At 44.4% G+C, this 15,514-nt stretch overlaps 2 protein-coding genes across 3 annotated transcripts; one reads left to right on the forward strand and one right to left on the reverse strand.

Moving 5' to 3' along the window:
* The first annotated feature begins 1,740 nt into the window (after window positions 1-1,740).
* On the forward strand, window positions 1,741-7,171 carry LOC123145347 (26S rRNA (cytosine-C(5))-methyltransferase NOP2B). 2 transcript variants are annotated; one of them, XM_044564745.1, is made up of 17 exons: window positions 1,743-2,155; window positions 2,348-2,511; window positions 2,617-2,680; window positions 3,033-3,166; window positions 3,353-3,436; window positions 3,568-3,642; window positions 3,726-3,797; window positions 3,889-3,962; window positions 4,159-4,211; window positions 4,334-4,443; window positions 4,744-4,812; window positions 4,906-4,980; window positions 5,455-5,547; window positions 5,618-5,697; window positions 5,774-5,873; window positions 6,136-6,803; window positions 6,890-7,171. In XM_044564745.1, the coding sequence occupies exons 1-17, from the start codon at window positions 1,807-1,809 to the stop codon at window positions 6,927-6,929; spliced, it is 2,304 nt and encodes a 767-aa protein (XP_044420680.1). In that variant the 5' UTR covers window positions 1,743-1,806; the 3' UTR covers window positions 6,930-7,171. The 2 variants fall into 2 exon arrangements, with proteins under 2 accessions (XP_044420679.1, XP_044420680.1); XM_044564744.1 differs by having other exon boundaries at window positions 1,741-2,155; window positions 4,744-4,980.
* A 768-nt stretch (window positions 7,172-7,939) lies between these two features.
* On the reverse strand, window positions 7,940-12,596 carry LOC123145348 (uncharacterized). The gene is made up of 5 exons (XM_044564747.1): window positions 12,175-12,596; window positions 10,116-10,201; window positions 9,690-9,995; window positions 9,472-9,558; window positions 7,940-8,704 (listed from the first exon to the last, which is right to left on the reverse strand). Exons 1-5 carry the CDS (start codon window positions 12,478-12,480, stop codon window positions 8,290-8,292), a joined length of 1,200 nt encoding a protein of 399 aa, XP_044420682.1. The 5' UTR covers window positions 12,481-12,596; the 3' UTR covers window positions 7,940-8,289.
* Window positions 12,597-15,514: the final 2,918 nt, after the last annotated feature.

Consider the following 15,514-nt stretch of genomic DNA (forward strand, 5'->3'; position numbering starts at 1 on the left):
CCCGCTGCACCATGCATGTGCTCATCCGCACCTCCGCGCATCCCCAAGACGCCAAGGGGAAGCCTGGTAATTCACGGTGAAGCTCCGCCGCGAGCAGCAACAATGGCTACAGACCAGGTGAAGCCTGGTGCTTGTCTGCCTGATAAAAAATCAAGCGCTGATACTACAACATGAAACTCACTGGTACCAAGTGGCTAGTGCTACGTATCATAGCCCAGGCCACCAGCGATCCATCCCTAGTTATGCCCAATTTATTTGTATCTCTGGTTTTATTTGACATGCTCGTGTTGAGCAGTTTGTGGGTGGTAAAAAGAACAGTAGGTAATGAGGATTATTTTGGCCCCCAGAAAAAATTGTTGACAATTGCCGTGGTAACAATTTTGACCCCAGAAAAAAGAGTTGTTGAAAACATATCCACTGTCATTTTTTTGGATAAATAGTGTGGTAATGTACGTACGCACACATGATAGCTTACACATAAATTCCATGGTAACTTTGACTTGAGGAAAGAGTTGCTGAAAAGCATAACTCGCTAATCTTTTTTTGGGGGAATAACCTTGCTAACTTATGCGTATATCATGGTAATTTATGCCTCACAGACTTGATAAATTATGTACAAACATTAATAACTTCGAACGATTTTGACCCAGAAAAAAGAGTTGTTGAAAACATATCCGCCGTCATTTTTTGGATAAATAGTGTGGTAATATACGTAACACACAACTGATAACTTACGCCAATCCCGTGGTAACTCTGACTCGGGGAAAGAGTTGTTGAAAAGCATAACCTCGCTAACTCTTTTTTTTGCGGGGAATAACCTCTCTAACTTATGCGTATATCATGGTAATTTATGCTTCACAGAGTTGATAAATTATGTACAAACATCGATACTTGACCCGACGAATAATTTATGTAAATAATATGGTAATATAAACACCGTATACCCGATAAGTTACATACAAACACCTTGGTAACTTTTTGATCCGGGGAAAAAAGTTATTGAAATACATACCCTGGCTAACTTACGTGTAAATAGTATGGTAATATATATCCCGCATACCCAATAACTTGCATACAAACACCCCCGGTAACTTTTACCAATGAATTTGATAATATGCTTTTTACTCCGCTAAGTTTAGGGGATCGGCTAGAAATGACCAAAATTTAAAAGAGTAAAATTGTATGAACATTCTTAAATTTTCACACATATTTATTTTGAATGGTGTGAAACCATTTTCTTGAATTATGTAAACTTTCTTTTACACTGTATAAATATATTTTTAAAATATCACGAACATTTTTTTGAAACGCACGAACATTTTCTAAATGCAAAAACTGTTTTTAATTACATTAGCATTTTCTAAAAGTTGCGTGAACTTTTTTTTACACTGTATTTACATTTTTTAACGTGGTATGCACATTTTTTAATTGCATGATTTTTTAATAAATTTCACTAACGCATTTTATATTTCATGAACATTTCTTTTAAAACATCCGTGTTTTTTACACTAGAGATATATATATCGAGAAAAAGAAAATAAAGTGTCGCCATCCAGAAGGAGACGCGCGGCTCTGGTCGTGATGCTGGGACTGGCCCAGTACCATCGCGCTGTAGAGAGAAGTGCGGCCTTTGCAAGGCCTGTCTGACCGGCCTGTTATCTCAAGCCTGCCTAACCGGTAACCGGGCAGCGCCCACGGCCAGGCCCGTGTTAAAACCAGCGTCTCTTCTCTCGCTCTAGGGTTTTAGGTTTCTGCTCCCCACCATTCGCCAGCCACCCCCTACCGTCCCTCCTGTCCCCCCCACCCATGGCCAGGAAGGTCGCGCAGCGCAGGCCGGCGGCGCCTCCCGCGCCGCCCGCGGCGAAGAAGGTGGTCAAGGTCCCCTCGAGGACGGCCAAGAGGGCGGCTCCGAAGAAGCAGAAGCTTCCCGAGCCCTCCTCCGACGACGACTCCGAGGCGGAGCAGCAGCCGCTCCACGAGGAGGAGGAGGAGGAGGATTCAGACGTCGAGGCCCCCTCCGGCTCCGACGCCGAGGAGCTCTCTGGCTCGGACGCCGGTAGCAGCGAGGAGGAGGAGGACGACGACGACGACGAAGAAGAAGAGGACGACGACCCCCTCGCCGGAGACTTCCTTGCCGGCAGTGATGACGACAGTGGTAACTCTTCGATTGCTTTACGATTAGAAGCGTACTAGTATTGAGCTGAATTAGCTTCAGCAGCTTCAGTTTTCTCCATCAAGCCATTCACTGTAGAGTTCATGACTGCTAGTTCAATGCACGGCTGTGCAAATTAGTGCTGTGTTTCCTATCCCGGGAATCGAAGTTGATGGGCTTTGTTGTGTTTCTTAGACGAGGGGGGCGACTCTGGAGAGGAATCAGATGGGTCTGATGACCTCGAGGCAAAGTCAGCAGCTCTTGATCGACAGAAGGAGCAGGCTGAAGAAGATGCAGCTGCGGACCTTGCACTCAACATAAGATCAGAATCTGATGAATTCCGGTTGCCCACCAAGGAGGTTGCTTTTCCTTCTTCTGTTTGCATTTGTTCTTTCTCAGTATTGTTTGTGTACTGCACATTGTAGGTTGCATGGACTTACCATGGTTTAATTTAAAATCTGCAGGAGTTGGAAGAAGAGGCACTTGGACCACCTAACCTGCCAAATCTTAAAAGGAGGATCTCAGAAAGTAAGTTTATATCCAATATCTTGTATTTATTGAAGTTCAGAACTTCCTTCAAAGATAGGTAGATAGATAAAGCTGAAATGGTGTTGGCGCAAAAAATGATTCCTGCTTTTGTAATTGAGGTGCATTCCTTATGGCTCGTATAAACTGTAATTGCAGAGTCAGATTGTAACAAGAGGGGTGCAGAGACACCATATGCAATCTACTGATTTTCTATTTTTTTCCCTTAGCAGATTGCTATGATCAGGATATACCATTCAGTATACATTGAATTGATTTTCTGTGTTTGATCCACTTCAATCTATTAACCTTTCTGAGCTTGGTTTCTCTGTCTATTTGTTGGTTTCCTGTCTAGTTGTACGGGTACTCTCAAACTTTAGCAAGCTGAGGCAAGAAAATGTTGCCAGAAAAGATTATGTCGATCAGTTCAAGACGGACGTGATGGCGTACTATGGATACAATGAATTTCTCATTGAAGCATTTGTTGAGGTAAGCTGCCTATCCCATCCAGTGATTGTCTGATATATCCACTACCAGTATTTCTTTCAGTTTGAGTTGTGGTGATCCAGCTGTCTGAGATTAGTAGTTGCAAATTGTCTGTCTGGCACGATTATTAATTTTTATAATGATTTAGCTGCCGTTGTTGTGAACATTCTGTGTGCTACATTTGTGCAGATGTTCCCAGCTGTTGAGGTTGTTGAGCTACTTGAATCATTTGAAAAAAGACCCCCTGAGTGCTTGCGTACAAATACACTAAAGGTAATAACATATTAGCTCAATTTCTTGATGTATGTGTATGTCGCCAAAGATTCTATAGCTGTTAGTCTCTGACTGTAGATTTATCACTGCTTCATTAAGTATGTCTCTCTCTTATCTTTGTGGGTTTGCAGACCCGTAGGAGGGATCTTGCTGCTGCTCTTATTCCTAGAGGGTTTAATCTGGATCCGATTGGAAAATGGTCAAAGGTTTGCTTTCTTTCAACCTATTTTCTTTTACAACTAAATAGTATGGAATATTAAAGCAAGTCTTGTGGTTTGGACAATTTCAGGTAGGATTAGTTGTGTACGACTCCACTGTTTCGTCTGGCGCCACTGTTGAATATATGGCAGGACATTACATGGTATCTTTCTCTCCCCTATTATTTGTTAAATTGTTTTTCTCACTATCCATCTACCGGCAATTCATCTTATCTTTTAATACTGTGATTACAGAAACAAGGCGCGAGTTCCTTTTTGCCAGTGATGGCTCTTGCTCCACAGGAGAAGGAGCGAATAGTTGATATGGCGTAAGATTTCCCCCCACTCTCATAATCCTTTTGCAATAATTCATTTGAACTAGTTTATAACTGTTTGCATGTATGTAAGCCTTCATATGCTATCCTATTGTGTCACATGCTTGCTTCTGCATTTGATATTGACCTTTAACGAATTATTCATGTCAGTACTTCCAACTATAGAAGCTGATTTTCTTCTTGGTTCCAGAGCTGCCCCAGGTGGCAAGACCACATACATTGGAGCTCTGATGAAAAATACTGGTTAGTTCATTATGCCTGTTTTGCCTTTTGACTATGTGGTCCTTCCTTCAAAGTACCTGTTGTTTCTTTTTAGTAGCTGTTGAATGATATAATTATCCTGTATTTTTCTTTCTGTCTTACAGGAATAATCTATGCAAATGAGCTTAACGAGAAAAGGTTGCATGGACTGTTGGGCAACATACATCGCCTGGGTGTGACAAATACCATAGTTTGTAATTATGACGGTAAAGAGGTAAGCAGAAAATACGACCACTGTATGTTCTCAGGGGCACAGAGCATTTTTTAGGCCAAAGCACCAAAGGATAGTCAACTAATTGTATGCAACAAGTTAGCATAATAAATCATTACCAATATAACATAATGCTTTGTAGAGAACTTTTAGTATGAAGGCATTTCAATGCAAAGCTAATATTATCTGGTCTATTTCAATCATAAGAAAATGAATTTAGAATCCTAGTAATTGTCAGACACTTCAGTTTATTGCATCGTGTCTCAATTAACATCAATTTTTTTATGATCCAATTTATTTCAGCTCCCCAAAGTACTTGGAATGAACTCAGTTGACAGAGTACTGTTGGATGCGCCCTGCACAGGCACCGGAGTTAGTATAATCCAATTCATATTATTCTTCTGTACTTATTTTAAATCGTCTTGGCTATTTCATCTGATAGTCAATCTCACTCTGTTTCTGCAGACCGTTTGGAAGGATGCACAAATAAAAACATCTAAGGACATCGATGACATCAGGAATTGTGCTTTCGTACAAAAGGTGCATTTTATTCACAATTCTCAAATAAATACACGTTCTCCAATTCAAACCCATTCCCATTTTAAAATTAACGACAGTTATTAACCCAGTAATTCTCCAAATTAAATCTGCTCACCTCCACATGAATTTATTTTTTAGTTGGTTTTGAAGCAATTAGTATCGCTGTGTCTCTTATCTCTTGTAAAGATGTCGTGTAAGTAAGTATCATATATTGTTATGTTATATCTGCTTAGCTATTACTCCCTCCGTAAAGAAATATAAGAGTGTTTAGATCTAAACGCTCTTATATTTCTTTACGGAGGGAGTATTTTCAAAGTTATCTCTGATTATAATTTAAACCTTTCAACTTTACGGTTTCCATTAGAAGTTCTTAGGCTCATGATATAGTATGGTTAAACTATATTCCCAGTAAGAGCCTCAATTACCTTATTTTTAGCATACCAACTCCAAGAAACTGATAAACTTGTTTTGCAGCAATTGCTTCTGGCTGCTATTGATTTGGTTGACGCCAACTCCAAAACTGGTGGTTACATTGTTTACTCTACTTGTTCGATGATGATTCCAGAAGTAAGTACATTTTTCTTGTTTGCTGGATAATGATTGAACTTCAGTAACTGAACCCTCCCCCTTTGTGTAGAATGAAGCAGTCATCGACTATGCCCTTAAAAAGAGAGATGTAAAGGTTGTTCCTTGTGGATTAGATTTTGGACGCCCAGGGTATGTTAATCTTACTCCCCCCTTCTCCTCTTTTAAGATCTGGTACTTTACTTATGTTTCCCTGTTTATCATACAGATTCATCCGGTTCCGGGAGCATCGCTTCCATACGTCTTTAGACAAAACAAGGAGGTTTTATCCTCATGTCAACAACATGGATGGCTTCTTCGTAGCCAAGGTACATTTTATGATGTTTGGATTATTTACCAGGAGTGACGATGACTGAACCATATGATCACATGTTAGCTTCTTGAGGTGTCTTATCTTTCAGAGCATGAATTTTATGTGAAAATCTAACTTCTGTTGGCAAATAGTTTGATGATCTCATTTACACATTGGACTGTTTAGAATGTATTTAAGTTATCACGTATAGTTGATTCTATAAAAGTAAAACTGCAAAATATAAAATAAAATCTGATAGGGTATTTCATTTCATACAGCTGAAGAAGATGAGCAACACAATTCCAGCCTCGTCCGAGTCATCTAAAGAGCCCGAAGAAGCAGCGGAGGGCGTTGTTGATCCAAACCATGATGAGGAAGATGAGAAAGATGTTCCCGATGGGCAATCCACTAAGTCGAAGAATCATAAACAGGGAAAGAAGAAAAATGAACAAGCAAGCATCCCTGAAGGGGAGGGGGACCAGAGCCAGGCACCTGAAAGACCAGCAAAGCACCTCAAGAGCAACAAAGGCGTGAAGAAAAGTAGTGGCCCTAAAAGTGCTGAAATGAACGGAGATAAGAAAGAAACACACGATGAACAAACAGAGCATGTCAAGACTCAGAAGGGTTCCAAGAAAAGTAAAGGCCCTAAAAATGCTGGAATGGATGTAGATGAGAAAGAAACACCCAGTGAGCAAACAGAGGAGGTCAAAAGCCACAAGGGTGTGAAGAGAAGTAATGGACCTAAAAGTGCTGGAATAAATGGAGAGAAGAAAGATGTGGCCGAGGAACAAACAGACCAGACCAGCCACAAAAAGAAGCATGTGTCTGATAAAATTAAGAAGTCTGGTTCCAAGAGCACCTCAGGGACCAAAGAGAAGAAACCGGTGTCCAAGGAAGGAAGCAAGAAGAGGAAAAGGAAATGGCAATTCAAGCTGAGGCGGGACTGGTGAGGCGCTTATCTTTGTCCTATTGTCCGTTTTTCCTCTTGCTTTGTTTGATTATTCTTATAATCAACTATTTTACTATTGACAGGGAGGCAAAACAGAAGTCTGAGAAGAGGACGAAGGTTTGAAAATTGGTGGTTCAAGAGAGCCACATTAATTAGCCTTAGAAGAGGAGATTTAAAGTGAAACATTGATGTGCTATGTATGAAGAAATGTAAAAGGAACGACTGTACACTCAATTTTGGTCTACGATACAAGTTTGTGGTGAAGCGAAATTTTGTTGTACGCTGGATGTGATTGTGTAATCTAATCACTGACATTTTATTTTCTGTGTTTAGAGATTTTGACCAGTCTATTCTAGTTTTTCTCAGTGAAGTCGTCAAATGTTGTTCTGGGCAACCTACCGTGTTTGATCGGACCATTGTGTGTGGCTGTAGCTGAAGTTCTATTGATGCATTGGCAACCTAAGGCTTTCACCGTGTTCGACCGAATTGTTCTTTGTGGGCTGTAGCTTAAGTTCTATTGATATACATGAGCAACGCTCCTGTTGTTTTTTGCTTAGATAGATGAGGCGCCTACAACGCTCTTCACTTGTTCTAGCATTTGGAAACGTCTGTGTTCGTCTCTTTTGCACGTATCAAAAATGAAGATTTTAACTGTGATACATGCGTAAGCAACAACTTGTAATCATATACTTTCTGACAACAACGTCTGGTCTGAAGGTAAAAAGAGATTGCTCATTTCACTATGCCCTTGTCTAAGAGGCATAGATCAGGATTTGTACTGCACACACGATCCAGCCTAACGCTTCTGTGGACCAAGGCGGACGCAAATTTGGTCCTCTAGATGCAACATAATCAAACAGCTTCCAAAACTGGATGACTAGAGTTCTTTAGGATTAGACCCAATCTGTAATGACCATTGGTGGGTCTTGAACCAATGCCATTGCTAGTCATGTTAGTGTTTGCCAAGAGATCCACAAATATGGATTCTGGACAGATCATGCAATGTTTTTTAACAGCCACCAGGTATCTCTCAGAAAGCACATCAAATAACATCGAGTGCTAAATGCAACAATTAGCAGAGGAAGTTTATGGGGCAGTTGATTCCGCAAGTAGCAGATACAGCTTCAGAGAGATTTTGTGCTTCCAAAATGCAAATACCAGAAATGCACGATTTTTCAAATGCACATCTTTAAAACCCACATGCTCCAGAACATCCCAAATTCCAACCAACCGAGCATAACATCGTCATGTAGAACACCAGGGCTATAGCCTTGCTACAACACATATAGCCAAGGCGTCAAAAACTTCAAAACCTAGGAGTTTCGCATGAGGACATTACGCATAACAGATTTTCGTCGCCATCTCCAGATCAGCTACTTTTTAAGTTCTAGCATTACCACTATGGACAAGTAGTATATTACTTGAGGTAGACTCTCCTTGGTGCACAAAACCTGGAATTGTTTTGAGGATTGCTTCGCAGGCTTCAGTTCATGGTCTTGTAGGCCCTGAAAGCGACGAACACCGTTGCAGCAGCTGCAACAACAGCAAGCGTGGTGTAGGTGTCAGACCTATCCCAGGTCTCGAACCAGGTGGGCATCCGGCAAATCCTCATGCGACCCTTGCTGGCGGCAACACTTTCTTTGACACTCTCTGTCTTGGAGATCCTGCGGTTCTGCTCAGCTGGAATGCTCTTATCCTGTTTTCCTTCTGGCAGATCACTTTGGCAGCAGCTAAGTGCTCCTCCATTGCCCTGGCAGCATCCACCTGCAGGTGCCCCGTCAGTTCCATTTGCTTCAGGGGATTCTTTGGCGCTTGATTCTTGCCCAGCCACGCCATTCGTCATGTGCCTAAGCTCCAGAGCTTGCTTCTGCTGCTCTTCAGACATACCCAACTGACCCCTGTATAACAGGATAGCACGTGTAAGAATCACACTTGAAAGAGGGGTATTTGGCTGTGGAGCAAACATAGGGCAAAGGTTCAATGAGACATGAACACGACATATCAGGGCTTTAAACAACATTTGCAAAACAAGATTGCATCCTTTATTATTGGTTTCCTTGCAATGAGATTGCCCACAGAAAGGTCATTTTTCAATTTCTGAAGTCACCGCAAATAAACAAATCAAGGTCATTTGGAAGTACAACACAGTATCCTCACATGGCATCACACGAACAGAATAAGTCGTACAAATGAGTGCTTAAACATAATTGACGAAAACTACACAGGCAGTACAAACAACCTACAACATGCTGTCTAGATGCTTATAGTCATAGTAGTCTTACTTTACTATAATGCTCAAGAAAATAAGCATCAGTGACAGACTTCCATCCCAGTATCTTACCTTAACTCAAGATTAAGCTACTTGAAGTATCAAATCATTGGAAATAGATTAACCAGTGCTATAGGCATACAAGTACTAGAACACACACCAGGCAGTTTTTATAATATTATCAGATTATTGATTTAGGCTCAGAATTTATGATGTATAAGCACGCCCGAGTCCAGATAGAATAGCAAGAGAAAAGGACGCAGATCTGAAAATGCTGATGGTACTCAATGACATGACACAACAACACTGATACAAATGATTGGTGAAACACTAACTAGATATCCTCTTCAGTAAAAATCAACACATGGAATGGATTAATTAAAAGAGGAAGCATACCTCCATAGACGGTTCACAATCGCTCCTCTTTGCCCAATTTGTTTGTGTAGTAACTCAGGCACATCATCAGGGGCAACATAACCATACCTAGAATTACAAATACAGTAAGCAATGGCTGGGTTTTGACAAAGTAAAATTAAAACAGATGGCGCTACAGGAAGGTATTGAGATTCCTAGGGCACAAGAAGGTAGATTTTATGATAGTTCCTGGTACATACCAATTACCAGTCACTTCTCCCTTAGCATCTGGACTGAATATGATGACATTTCCTGCATACTTATGACCTCCCACATGTGAGCATGCACTAACAGCCACGTGACCATCAAGACCTTCTGCTTCAATCTCTTCCTTGAACCTTGTAATCAAAGCAGGACCGCAAACACCACACCTTTTATCCCTGCTTCCATGGCAGCAGACAAAAACATAGGAACCTCTGATAGCCTCAGGAGATCCAGGAAGCCATTCAGTATCTTTCACGAGTACTTCTTCAACAAAGTTGTCAACATCAAAGTGGGTCAGCCCTCTGCAAAGATTACACCACGTATTGAAGAAAACAATCAGTTGACTTGCGTATTCCATTACCTAATAAATACTAGTAGAGATGGAACGACTGAATGTTTATTTCATTGCAGCTTTCAGCTACCTGTATCGGATCATATCAGGAAAGATCAACACGTCTCCAAGAGATGACTCAGTGCCGTCTTCTCCTTCACAAATGGTCAGTTTGGTCTGAGAAAGCAGAATAGACCACTCGTTAGCAATAAAAAATAACACATGGGAAAGTCTTGTCTATTAATCTATCTAATCATTATAAGGTGGCTTGTCTGTAAGCACAAATCACATTGCTATCAGTTCAGACACACATGCACATCACAAAACTAATAAAAAAAGGCAGGAAAGCGACATGAATTAACAAAAAATATCAGACAACTTCCAACAATAGACTAATAATAATGACGCCAATCAAAGAATACTTGCTTGAATTTAGATGTGAATATGAAGAAAAGAACACAAGGCAGTAACTAGCAAAGTGAGTATGAAGAAAAGAACATAAGACATAGCTTAGGAAGATTAATATCACTGAGCAGTAACACTCTAGATTGCCAGAAGATGCAAAATGCTCAACAGTGACAGTACCCTCAGAGGAACATACACTTTCTAGAAGTTGGGCATGCTTTTCATTCACTTTGTAACTGCCATGCATGGTTTTTGAGTCGCTGATTAGTCGCTGTATAGTCGCCGACTAATCGCCAAGTCGTTTTCCAAAAATCAGCGCGACTCGCGACTATACAGCGACTTATGGCGACTATACAGCGACTTTCGTCGACTATACGCTGAGCCGCAGGGCTCGCGGCGACTCGCCAAGTCGCGACTCAAAAACCTTGCTGCCATGAACCAATATAATTACTCCCTCCGTTCAGAAATATAAGATGTTTTGGATATTTCAATATGGTCTACATACAGACTTAAATGAGTGAACAAACACACTAGAACGTGTCTATATACATCCGATTCACAAAAAGTTGGAACATCTTATATTTGTGAACATAGGGAATATATGGGGTAACTGCATTCTTTTTCTGTTGCTTAGATCCTCTTTTACCAAGGAGCAAGACGGCCAAGACCCACACAGAGAAATAAGGCAGAGGATCTTCTGCACTCAAACGCACCAAACAATCATGCAAGGACATCTATACAAAAACAGAAGGAACCCACAGTACTTTTCTGGTTCTATTAGTAACAACTCCATATATCACACAATCAATGTCCCCTAGCATATACTCTGTAGATCACCTGCTAAATGTTTCATAATATCAACCCCATGTACCGCACTATGTGGATGAAGACAAAGGAGTAAGCTCCTAGTCCTAAAGGGTGAATAGAAACATTACTGCGCATACCACCATATGATTTCAAAGGTTCAAAGGCGCATTATAAACTCTAACCAATACAGACAGCAAGCAAATAACATAGCAAAGGACGCAATAATCAAATAATGAGAAAAACATCTAAACATGAACAAATTTACAAACAGACATCCCCCACCCCTTCAAAGATAGAATAACAGGATGTGAGCAAATTCGACACGCATGGCCCATATATACACGCTAGAATGTGGGGATTCGACACCAGTTCAAACCCCAAGAGCACTATTTACATGTCCCGTTGAAAGTTGAAACAACAATAACCTTAAAGGAGAGCACCAAGCGACCAGATCTTGCGTGAAGAAGCACCAAAACAAAGTGCGAACAAAATTAAGTACAGAGACACCAATCTACAGAGATAACTGGCACCAAATAGCAAGCATATCAACACCACTGACCACCATAATTAAGCGAGCTTCTACTGGCCAATTCAGAAACAATAAACTGAAGCAAAAGCAATAGGAACTACATCGTCCCCCAACACAATCGGATCGACTGATTAGCATTTAAGGGTCGCGATCTCTGCAGGAACCCAGCACACCATATGCAGACAACCAAATCGAACTACATAATATAGTACAGTAACTCGAGCAAGTCGAAAACTAGTCATCAGCTAAATCCCAAGCTCGGAGCAACCAGCAAACAGTTTCCAGTGCGAACAACCATGCTAAAACAACACTAGCATACCAGAAGCATACGGATACCACATCACAGCACCAAATCAGCCACTCAAAAAGCGAACCGAGAGGGGGAGGGAGAGGGAGAGGAGATGCTCACGCTCTTCTTCAGGTCGGGCTTGCGGGCCTTGATGGCGGCGGCGAGGAGGCGGGGGAGGCGGTCGGACTCGGTGGCCTCGAGGTGGGACGGCCACTCCTCGGGGCCCTTGTAGCAGAGGAACACGTGGCGCTCGTGGAAGCCCACCGTCCCGGCGAGCTTCTCCGTGTGGAGCTCCTCGCGCTGGAACCCGAACTCCTTGTCCAGATCGGCGGCCGCGGCGGGGAGGGGCGCCTCCGGCGCGTCGGAGGCCTGCGGCGGAAGGATGGCGTCCCCGGCGGTGGGGGAGGAGTGGGAGGGATCGGCCATGGGGAGGAGGAGGGGGAGGAGGCGGTGCTGCAGCAGTCGCCGACGGCCTGGGGCGTGCTGGGGAGGGAGGAGCGGCTGAAATGGAAATTGCTTGGAGAGTTTGGGGGAAATGGAAAGCGTCTCGGGTTTTATGGTTGGGGCTGTTCTTGTGGGAGGGGAAAAAGGAAGGCCCCACTGACGAGCGTTTTGTGTGGGCCCGGCTGTAAGTGAGGTTTGGGTTTCGTTGCTTGATGCCGTGGGACCCACGCTAGAGGGAGGTAGCGGTCAGCTAGACAGCTGGACTTCCGTCTTCACCTGAATTATGAAAGGAAACCTTGCAAGTGCTGTTTCTCGCCACTAGTGTTTGTGAGTGGGGCACCACCCGTCAGCGAGCGAGGCTAGTTTCCTTTCGAGGATGACAGTTTTAATTGGTTTTTCTTAGCGAATACGCTGTAGATCTGGCCATTTGGGGGAGGGGGGTTGTAGGTTATTTTAATGAGTTAGACACCGATCAGGAGAAAGTGAGCACGAAGTGATTGCAATTACCAATATTTTTATATCCTCGTTTCAACAAGCTACGATGCAGCGCTGAGAGATCTACGCTACCTGGCCACGCTTCGGGCCGGGCCTACCCAAGCGCGACGCAAAAAACCCATGCCTGGGCCCGGCCATTAGGCCTGGTTTTTGGGCCCAATCCCAGCCCGCACGTGTAAAAGCTCGTCGGGCCTTGGGCCTCGGGCCGGGCCCCTTTAGGAAATTGTGAAAATGACGGGCCCGGGCCTGGCCCGTCCTTCGGGCTCAAAATCTACGCCCGTGCTCGGCCTGGGAGCAGCATCAGGCCAAGCCGGGTCGGGTTTTTTCGTGCGGGGCTGTTCGGGCCGGGCTGCACATGGCCAGGACTAATCTACACCCATCCACGATACGCAAATCCCGGCCCCTATAACTCCACGGGCGCGTATCGAACAACATGTCAACCATATTATTATTATTTTGACCTGGAACACCTTGCATTCCAATTACTCAGGACAGCGGTAACAACACGCGATACATCAGGCGGGAGCTCCGATTCCCAGACCATGTGGGCACTCGCGAAACCCCGGCAATCAAGAGCGGCCAGCACATGCGCTGGTTTGTTACCACCTCTAGGACAGTACACCACTCTATACTCTATGAACTCCAGGTTCAATTGGTACTTGCTTCCCGGAAGAGGATGCCCAGCTGGCCCCGATCCATGGTGGTTGACACCAGCGCTTGTTGGAGTTGCAGGCAGTCTGTTTCAAATATAACCCTGCCCATGCCAGATTGTACAACCACTCCGATAGCCTTCAGAAGCGCCATAGCCTCCGTGTGAAGGGCAGAGCTCAGCCCTGTCAACGCCCTAGCCACAGCCACAGCGACATCGCCGTCAGAATCCCTGGCTATTGCACCCCAACCACCCTGGGAAGAGTTGGCATGGAAAGAGGCATCCAGGTTCATCTTGACAAAGTCCATTGGGGGCGGCTGCCATTGTTGTGCTTGGGTACTCCTACCACTCCATCGTGAAGTGCCCAACCTGCCCTGCGAAAGCCTCGGTCGTGAGCCGCTTGTTCCCATGATTTGCTTTCTTCCTTTCAGCCCACCACAACCACAGCAGGCACACCGTGCGCATACGGGACACCAACGGGAGCTTTAGAATGGCCCTGACCATCTCCTTCGCCGACGAGCAAGCTAGCAGGGCCTGGCGTGTCCACTCCAGTTGGCATGAGCGCCAGCACTTCTTAACCTCCTTACAACGGAGGTAGAGATGGCCCCCGTCCTCCGGCAGACGCTTACAGACCACACACCTGTTATCAAGCTGCAGTCCCAGTCGTTCCACGTTCCTCCGAGTCGGATGACTATCATGCGCAAGCCGCCACATGAAGTGTTGCACTTTGGCCGGGAAATCCAGCTTCCAAATCTCCTTCCACATGCATTCATCCGGGTACCTGCCCGAGCTTTCTCCCCCGCTTCTAATTTGCTGGTGTGCGAACAGATTGGTATATACTCTGTAGGCCGATCGGACCGAAAATAAGCCCTTATTGTCAAAGTGCCAAGCCACAAAGTCATCATACTGCTCACAGATAGGAATGGCCAGGATCGTCGCTGCATCCGCCGCATCAAAGGTCTGGTGCACAAGCTGTGGATCCCAATTGTTGGTGGTCGAGTCAATCAGCTCATCCACTGTGGTAAGCAGGCTCCTGCCCGATAGCGTTCTCGGTCTCCTAGTATCGTTTGACGGTATCTACGGTCCGCCCAGATCCGGACCTGAGAGCCCGAGCCAATTCGCCAGATCATTCCAACCCTGACGACCTCCACACCCTGCAGGATGCTCCACCACACGTAGCTCATCCCCGGCTGAGGTTCTGCTGTCAGAACATCTCCACTAGGGAAATAGCGAGCTCTCAGGACTTGGGCGCAGAGAGAGTCCGGCGCCTGCAGCAGCCTCCAAACCTGCCGGGCCAACATTGCCACATTGAACACATGCGGTTCTCTGAAGCCCAGGCCGCCTTGCTCCTTTGGTAGCATCATTTGCTCCCAACTGACCCACTGATGTTTCTTATCATCTTCCTGGCTCACCCACCCGAATTTTGCCACCATCTTGCTGATGCTCTCACAAGTGACTTCGTCAAATCAAAGCATGCCATGGCGTAAGCGGGAATGGCCCGAATGACCGCTTTGACGAGGATTTCCTTCGCTGCCTTCGATAATAGCTTGATTTTCCAGCCCTTCAGAATTTCCCAAATCCTGTCCCTTAGGTACTCAAAGCACTTCTGACGCGATTGTCCAACATAACTAGGAAGGCCAAGGTACTTCCCCTGAAGGCTCTCGGACCGCAACCCAAGGAGAGCAAGAAGCTCCAGTTTCCTCGAATTGGGAGTGTTTTTACTGAAGAGGACAGCCGACTTATCCCTGTTAATCACCTGCCCCGAGCCAAGTTCATACACCTTCAAAATGTTATTCACCACCGCTATGTTCTCTGGGGTGGCCTCCATAAGCAGAAGGGAGTCATCTGTGAATAGTAGGTGACTAATCGAGG

Source organism: Triticum aestivum, chromosome 6D, assembly GCF_018294505.1.
Source record: "Triticum aestivum cultivar Chinese Spring chromosome 6D, IWGSC CS RefSeq v2.1, whole genome shotgun sequence".
NCBI classification, from domain to species: Eukaryota; Viridiplantae; Streptophyta; class Magnoliopsida; order Poales; family Poaceae; genus Triticum; species Triticum aestivum.

Bases quoted from the DNA above. Each gene is read 5' to 3' on its own strand.
- LOC123145347 (XM_044564744.1), top strand. From the start codon at position 1,807: ATGGCCAGGAAGGTCGCGCAGCGCAGGCCGGCGGCGCCTCCCGCGCCG. The intron at 2,156-2,347 runs GTAACTCTTCGA...TGTGTTTCTTAG, and splicing joins CGGCAGTGATGACGACAGTG to ACGAGGGGGGCGACTCTGGA. The intron at 4,212-4,333 runs GTTAGTTCATTA...TCTGTCTTACAG, and splicing joins AGCTCTGATGAAAAATACTG to GAATAATCTATGCAAATGAG.
- LOC123145348 (XM_044564747.1), bottom strand. From the start codon at position 12,480: ATGGCCGATCCCTCCCACTCCTCCCCCACCGCCGGGGACGCCATCCTT. The intron at 10,202-12,174 runs GTGAGCATCTCC...CTGCTTTCTCAG, and splicing joins AGCCCGACCTGAAGAAGAGC to ACCAAACTGACCATTTGTGA. The intron at 8,705-9,471 runs GTATGCTTCCTC...CCTGTTATACAG, and splicing joins ATTGTGAACCGTCTATGGAG to GGGTCAGTTGGGTATGTCTG.